Source organism: Plasmodium sp. gorilla clade G2, assembly GCF_900097015.1.
Source record: "Plasmodium sp. gorilla clade G2 genome assembly, chromosome: 9".
NCBI lineage: Eukaryota > Apicomplexa > Aconoidasida > Haemosporida > Plasmodiidae > Plasmodium > Plasmodium adleri (nom. inval.).
Window position 1 is genome coordinate 1,302,501 of NC_041701.1, and position 9,143 is coordinate 1,311,643.

The window sequence follows — 9,143 nt, forward strand, 5'->3', positions numbered from 1 at the left end:
ATTTAACCATTATTATATGCTAAAGTGCAGCTTTTTTATAATTTAATAATTTTTTTTTTTTTTTTTTTCTCCTTTCATTTTATTTGTATATAACGCATTTTTATTTATATACGTGTAGCGGACATTTTAATTTGTATATAAATGATATCATAAATAAATATGTGTGTATATTTTGTATATTTATTTATTATTGATCCACTTCACATCATTTTTATAAAAAAATAAAATGAATTTAACACACATATATATAATATATATATAATATTATAAAATTATAATTTCATAATATATATAATTTTTAAAAAATTCTTCCAAATTTTATTATTAACAAAATTATAATTACGAATATGATGATTTATTGTATTATAAATAACGATTATAATTTTAATATTTATTGTTTATATATATAAAATAAAAGAAAGCATCTGTTATATATATAATATATATATTATATATATTAATATGTTTATCAAATTTTATTAAATACTATTTATTGTTATTCTTTTAAAAATATATATATTGTTAAAAAATAATAATTAATAAGTACATTCAATGTTTTTATAAAATAGTATTTTTGGATTTATAATATTGTAGAAATTGTACTTTACTAGAAATATTTTTATTAAAAGAAAAAAAAAAAAAAAAAAAAAAAAAAAAAAACATATTTATACATTATATATTTATTTATTAATTTTTTTTTTTTTTTTTTCCAGATTTGTTATATAAATACATGTAATACATATAGAATATATATATATTTTTTATCTTAAGAAGAAAAAGGTTATTCTAAAGATTTTTCTAAAAATATAAATTATTGTCCTTTAAAAATATAAAATAAAAAATAAATAAAACAAGAGTGCAAAAATATATTAGTTCATTGTTTATTATTGAACGAGTTTTTAATATTATTTTTAAATTTGTTTTTTTTGAAAATTATAATATTAAAATAATATATATTTATATTTATATTTATATATATATATTATTTAAAAACAACCTGCATAAATATTTTGGTACATTAACTATAGAAACCTATAACAAAAAAAAAAAAAAAAAAAAAAAAAATTAATATAAAATTATTAATTTCTTAAGAAACTAAAATATTAGAAAAATGTAATAATTGATTATATATATTAAATAATTATAACTTTGTATATAATTCATATATATATGTAATAATATATATATATAAATAATATGTATTTTAATTTAATTATGCAAAAATAAAAATAATAACATAATAATTATAAAAATTATAAAGAACAAAAACATAAGACCCTTCATAATTTAATGACATAAAAAATAATGCTTATATAAATATATAATAATATGTTTATTATATATTTGATTATATATATTTATATGTTCACAAATTAAACAAAAAAAAAAACATTATATTATATTATATATGTTATATATTATAAAAAGTACATAAGATTCTTTCTAATTCTAAAAAATAAATAAATGCAAAGATTATATAGAAAGTTATTTTATAATATATATATAGTAAAAAATATAGTATAGTTATATATATTATAAAATAATTTTATATAAGAACAATAATATATATTTTTTTAATAATAATATTATTAATTGTTTTATTATTTGAGTTTAATTCTTTTGTATATATTATTATGAATAAATAAAATTATATATATGACAATGAATATATTTTTTATTATATAATCTAAATATATATATATATATATATTTGGGTGGCAAAAGTAAAATATATACATTAGAAAAATAAATTCAAAAAAAAAAAAAAAAAAAAAAAAAAAAAACATTATATTATAATAGTAGTAACTTATGAGGATATTATTATAACCACAATTGGAAGTATTTTATGAATAATATATGCATATATATTTATAGAGAAAGAATATCATACATTTAAAAAAAACTAATATGTTTTAAAAGTCATCAAAATGAGATTATATAAAGAAATGAGAAAAATGCAGAAAAATTCAGCGAATTGTATATTTTTTAAAATTTTCATTATTGTTATCATGTTTTGTACCTTACAAGTAATAAGAAAGATATAGAATAAATATATACATATATATATATATATATATATTAACATAATATTTATTCACACATACATTACAAATATTTTTATTTTATTTTATAATAATAATTATTATTATTATTTATTTTATTATTTTTTTTTTTTTTTTTTTTTTTTTAGAGTGCTAGCCATATAGAAAAAGATAATTTACCTGACCTGCAAGGTGAAATACATATACATAATAATATAATAGCTCGTAGTTTGGCATCAGCATATATTTCAGAACAAAGATATAAAAAGGTTGAAATGAATAGTAATGATTTGGAAAGAAAATGGAAAAACATAAGTTTTGAATGGAGAAGAGATTTGAATGATATATGTAAGCAGATATTTTGGGAATTTAAAAAAGTATGTATAAAGAATAATGTAAATGTAGATATAGAAAATGATATGTGGAAAACATGGAGAGATCAAGTACAAAATCGTATTATAATGAAAGAAGAAGAAGATAATAAAGATTATTTAAAATTTAAAGAAACCCCTTATACTACTAGAGATATGGATAAATTTATATATGAAAAAACCATATCATTTAAAATATTTAACGATGAATTATTGAGTGAAAAAGATTCCTTCATTGATTGTCTTATAAGTAAATGGTTAAAATATAAAGAGGAACATTTAGATACAAAAGGAGTTAAGGAATTAAAAGAACAATGTAAAAAAAGTAAATTAAAAATGGGGGGAAAGAAAATGAAGAACAAAAAAATTATGGAAATATAAACCGAGATTCTTTCACATGTGTGACAAAAAAAAAATATATATATATTTACATATTGATAGCATATATTATAAAATATACTTGTAAGTTATAAAAATATTTTAAATTAAAAATATTATATGTAACATTAATTGTAAAATTCTTTGGATAAAACTTAAGAATATGGTCATAAAAAGAAAAATATTTTTTTTTCTTAATTGAAAAATGATGTTGCATATATAAATATATTTTTGTTTTGTTTATTTTTTATTTTATTTTATTTTTTTTGTTTAGTGTAATTTATTTGATTGTGCATATGATACTTTTGACATACATAAACACTCATACACATGTATAAATATACATATATGTTTGATGTAGGGTTTTTGATTTATATAATTTTTAATATAAATATATTATTATTTAATACTAAAAGACAAATATACCCTTTTTATTTTAATAAGTAATATATATATATATATATATAATAATGTAATAGTGGTTTTCATTTTATCATTAAATTGGCACAAATATATTTATTTATATATAAGATGAACATTTTAATTTTCTTTATATCTATATTTTAAAAATATAAACCAGAATAAAATTATGACCTTGAAAAAATTATACTCAAAATATTTATATGAATAAAATTATTGGCAGCTCTGTATGCATAAAGATCATCATAAGTATAATATGAAAGGGATATAATATATATTATTGTTATGATCATTTTATTAAACAAATTGAACTAAATATAATTTATTCATAATTTATTTAAAAAAATAGTAACCCTAATTATCAAAAAATTAAGTTATTATAATAATAATATACTAAAGCAAAAATACTAAAACATAAATATGTAATAAAAAAAAAAAAAAAAAAAAAAGAGAATGGGCGAAAACATATATATATCGTATGTTATCTTAATAATTATAATTATAATATATATATATATATATATATATATATATATAATTAGAAAATATGAAAATTCTAGTTGTATATATTATTATTAAAATAACTGACATGTTGTACATTAAAAAAAAAAAGATTAATAAATAAAATTGTTTTTCATCATATTATATATATATATATATATATATATATATATACTTTTAAAAAGGATCATAACGATAACGTGCCAAAGGAATTAATTCATAACGTTTTGTTCTATCTATACCATCATCATAATATAGAAGATCCTTACTATTTAAAAATTCTTCGTTATCATCTAAATCATCAAAATAATCTTCATTATCCTTATACATATAATTTGTATTCTTTTCAAAATCCATTATATCAAATGTTGGAAGAGTAGATAAGTCAGTACGTTTATCCTCTTCTACTTCCTTTTCTACCTTCTCTTTATCACGAACTCTCGATAACATTGCTTCTTCATAAGCACCTTCCTTTTTAGTAGATGTATATGCTCTTGACATTGCCTTGAGTAATTTATCAACAGTCAATTTATTGAATAATCTTTTAATATACATACACACATAATTTTCTAAAATTGAATAAAACCTATCAAAAATACGGATAGAGTTTCTCAAGAAAAATATAACATTTTCAAAATAAGCATAAGCTTTCATCATACCATATGTAAAAAATGAAAGGGATAAACCATGACTAATGGCATATCCTACTTGCCAATCAATACTATGAACAGAAGGTTCATAATCTGGTTGTGCTAATTCTACACCTTTTGTTTGTTTTTTTAATTCTTCAGGTAAGTGATTTGGAAAATATAAAATATTTCTATATAACATATTACCTCCCATATAATATCCCAAAAAGGGCCAAGTGGTGGACATTGCTGTAGTATCAAAATCATTAAAAACCATATTATACCAACTATTGGCTTTCATAACACTTTCGGTTCTTGCCTTAAGTGTATAAAATACTAATGGTATGAATTTTTTATCAATAAATTGTGACATTTTTTTATATGAATGGAAATTGGAACTTCCTATGGCTTGATATTCACATAGAAGACTTAAATTATTTAAGTTGTACATAGAGAAAATAACTGAACATAAATAATACAAATTAGCCATAATAAATGTTTTTCCGTATTTGAGTTGGATGGTTGGTTTTTTTATATGCATTGGGAAAAAGACATTTGTTAATTTATCATACATACTACCATAGTAAGCGTAGGCAAAACGTAAGAAAGGTTCATCATGTACAGATAAACGCAACATGTCTGCTTTACCATATATTCTATCAAGTTTATCTACATCATTACTTATTTGTATAACGAACATCATTTGAAATACTGTAAATAAAGTTTTTGCAAAAAATCTGGATGCCATAGATTCATGAATTTCTTTTTCTCTATCAGCTTGGTTCATTTTAGAATAATTTTTTTCCAGATTAAACATGAAAATGTTGTTCATACTCTGCAAAAAAGTAAATAGATTGTGTATTTGTATGTATATGTGTATATATCTATTTATGTATGTATATATATATATATATATATATATATATATATTTTAGAATATAGAATGATTTATGATGGGAAAAGGGGAAAAAGCAAATTTAAATGAAATATATACAAATATATATATATATATATTTTTTTTCATTTTATTATTTTTTAATTTTTTAATTTTTTTTCTAACCACATCATCATTTCTTCTGTGAGAAAAATAGGTAGCTTGTATTTTTTTAAAGAGTAGATAGACTGTTTGTAAGAAAGAGGTTCCTGAAAATATATCTTTGTTCATTTTATATATAACAAAAAAATCATTTACGACTTCTTTTAACATTGCTTTATTTAAGGTATATGCATATATAAGACCATGTTTGTAATAGTTGAGAGGGTTTCCAATAATATTATGCAAAAAATATTTAACTCTATCCCATACTTTACTAGACATGGGAGTACAAGAAAATGTTTTTCTTAAAAGCATAATATCAGCTCCAAAGATAAGTTTATCATAATTTTTTGTATATAATTCATATGTATCTCTCATTAGCATAATCTTATTACTTATATTATATGGGTTATGATATTTGAACAATGTTAGGGCATGTTTTTGATTAAAATACATAAAAAAGGCATCATCAATAAATCTTTTTAAGTGAATATTCCATTTACTATATTTCGGTGGTATAAAGGTACCTCGTTTCATATTTTCAGGCATGTTATATCTTGTATTTGAATCGTCATAATTTATAAAAAAGAAACCAGTGAGATATTGAATAAACCAATCTTTAAATCTAGCTTCTACCATCATACTTAGGGGGAAAGGGTGTTGAAGATTTGCAGGTGTTTCGTTTAAATAGTTAAAGAAATCTAATTGTAAAAATGCATTTAGATGGACTAAAAATGTTATGCATTTTTTAACCTTCTCTATCAATTTATTATCAATTAGCTTTTCCAGTTCTGCTCGTATCAAGAAAAAAAGAAAAATATAAATAAAAATAAAAGTTAATGTGTACTTGTACAATATATAGACACACCAAAGTAATATATATATAAATAACCAATAGGTTCATAGAGAATATATAGACACATTAAAAGTATATATAATCATGTGATAAATGGTTAAGTCAATGAAATATATGTAAATTGATAATGAAAAAATGAAAAAATAAATATATATTTTCTTTTTCTATTTCAGTAATTATTATTTTCTTTGTTACCTTCTAATAAATATATAGATACATATTTTTTTATACGATGATTATGCATTCTCTTTATAGTTGAAGGCATCCAATGGAAAGTAACCATAGTTCTTTTTGTATCGTCTTCATCTTTTATACTTAAATACATGGCATTAGAAATGCTATAATTAGGTATATCTATAAGAATGAAAATAAATAATTTTAAAAGAATATAAAAAAAAAAATTAAATAATTAATATAAAAATATTAACATATAAATATTAACATATAGACATAAATATACAAAAACAAATATATGTAATTACATATCCATCTTTATATATATGTATTTTTATAATATTATTATTCTTTAAAAAAATGCTTTTTGGAGTACAACATATACGTATTTGTAAATTTAAAAAATAAAATAAATAAATAAATATATAAATATATATATATATATATATATAAACAGTTTTCATTTTTTTCTCGTTTTTTTTTTTTTTCTTTCTTTTTATTTTTTATATTTTTTCTCGTTTTTTTTTTTTTTTTTTTTAAATATACCTTTATATGTTGTCATTCTAAATAAGAATAAAAAGGTATACCAATTTAAATCGTGCATTAAGAAATTACTATAATCCTCATAAATATTCATATTTGTTATAAAGGAACTTATATTATTGACTTTTAGTATTTTTGTTACATATATATAAAATTTCTGTGCCATAGATATTTTATCCTGAGATTGATCTAATAATTAAAAAAAATATACATAAATATACACATATATATATATATATATATATATATATATATTATTAAAATAATGCTATAGATGTGTGTATGAAAATATTCAAGCCATTATATTTTATTATATATATATTCTTTTATATAATTACTATTTATATATAATAGGGTTCCTTCACAAATACTACATTTTGAACTATCAAATTTCTTATGACGAAAAATTGAAGCAATTCTGTGAGAAAAGGACCTATTTTTTCTATTTCTCATATAACATTTCTCAACACCTACAAATAAAACATATAAAAATCAATTCATGTATATAATAATACACTATTTCTGTTTCTATAAAATATGTTACTATATATTTTAAATTCATGCTATTTAATATATATATATATATATATATATATATTTTTTTAATTTTATTTTTTATAATTACATTTTACAAGATTTTGATATAAGTCTTTCAATCCAATCTGATCTTTATAAGAAAGCTGAATGGCTAAAAAATTAAAATAAATATATAAATAAACACATATGTATATATATATATATATATGTATACACGTGGTATTATATAATAATATGAATACACCATTATATTTGTATACATTAAAAATATTATTCTATTTTACTCCTTCCAAATTTATTTTTTAATTTTTCTTTTATTACCATTATAATATCCTGGTAAATACAAGGAACTTACGTAAGCATCATTATTTCCATCTGATGGTATAATTTAATAAAAAAAAAAAAAAAAAAAGTATGTATAGAATCATTAAAAACATAATTCTTCATTTACATATTTTATATCTCATTTATATTTTAATTAAATTACTTAAAATTCCAACAAAATTTAAAAGATGCATATATATAATATGATCACTATTAAAAACACTGTAATATTTTATAAAATAAAAATAATTTGTAAACAAATTAAATGGATCAACTACTTTTGAAGCAGGAACATTCTCTTGTGAAAATTTATAGTTGTTATTATCGTGAAATTCTACACCCTTTTCTTGTTCTTGTTTAAATCTTTCACTTTCATATATATTACACTCCTTTCTACTTCTACACATAAATTGTAAAAATTTCTCTTTTAAATGTTTATTTTCTAATAATACCTGTACATTCAAACTTAATTTATGCACGTTACCATATAATTCCATCTGATATTTATTAATATGATGTATTAAAAACTCTAAAACGGAACATTCTTCTGATGTCGAAAATATATTATTCTTTAAATATTGTTCTCTTCTTTTCATTTGTCCCTCATACAAACTACTTTCATCACAAATCAAATCTAACACTTTAAATCTATCAGATTGATTAAATTTTAAAATACTCTGCCAGTTAAGATATTTCAAACTTCCTATTTCAAAATACTTTTTATAATTCTTTAGAGCTAATTTTAAAGTAATAAAATGTCCAATAGCTATAAAAAAAAAAAAAAAATAAATAAATATAAATAAAAATATATATATATATAATTACATATTTAAACTTTAAGTATACAGCTAAAACAAATAAAAATTTTTTATGAACATATAGGCAAAAAAACATTTTATTATGCACATACAGCCAAAAAAAAAAATATATTAGGAACATACAGCCAAAAAAAAAAAAAAATATTATGAACATACATCCAAAAAAAAAAAAAAAATATTATGAACATAAAAATAAAAAAATTTTATCATCCACATATGCATAACCACAAAAATAAATCTACTATAATCATAAATATAATAAAAATATTATGAAAAAAAATTGAATATCATTTTTATTATCTTTTAAATAAGTTTGAATATTTTAAAGTAATACAGAAGCATTTTTTTTTTTTAGTAGTTTTGATATATTTGGGGAATTTATTTATATAATTTAATACGTTCTATAGTAAAAACTTTTAATAAAATTTATATTTCATAATGTGTTTCTATAAATATAAATAATTATATGGAAATATTTGACACATGAAGATCACTATAGTTTTTATTTTTTATA

The 9,143-nt window shown here is 18.5% G+C and overlaps 2 protein-coding genes across 2 annotated transcripts; one reads left to right on the forward strand and one right to left on the reverse strand.

Moving 5' to 3' along the window:
- Positions 1 to 1,928: 1,928 nt before the first annotated feature.
- Positions 1,929 to 2,794, forward strand: PADL01_0934900 (Plasmodium exported protein, unknown function; the record flags this gene model as incomplete). Its single annotated transcript, XM_028682042.1, has 2 exons — positions 1,929 to 2,027; positions 2,192 to 2,794. 2 exons carry the CDS (start codon positions 1,929 to 1,931, stop codon positions 2,792 to 2,794), a joined length of 702 nt encoding a protein of 233 aa, XP_028538359.1.
- Positions 2,795 to 3,889: 1,095 nt separating this feature from the next.
- PADL01_0935000 (cytoadherence linked asexual protein 9, putative) lies at positions 3,890 to 8,880 on the reverse strand (the record flags this gene model as incomplete). Its single annotated transcript, XM_028682043.1, has 9 exons — positions 3,890 to 5,176; positions 5,402 to 6,168; positions 6,429 to 6,587; positions 6,954 to 7,139; positions 7,289 to 7,420; positions 7,576 to 7,638; positions 7,809 to 7,862; positions 7,975 to 8,577; positions 8,844 to 8,880. 9 exons carry the CDS (start codon positions 8,878 to 8,880, stop codon positions 3,890 to 3,892), a joined length of 3,288 nt encoding a protein of 1,095 aa, XP_028538360.1.
- Positions 8,881 to 9,143: the final 263 nt, after the last annotated feature.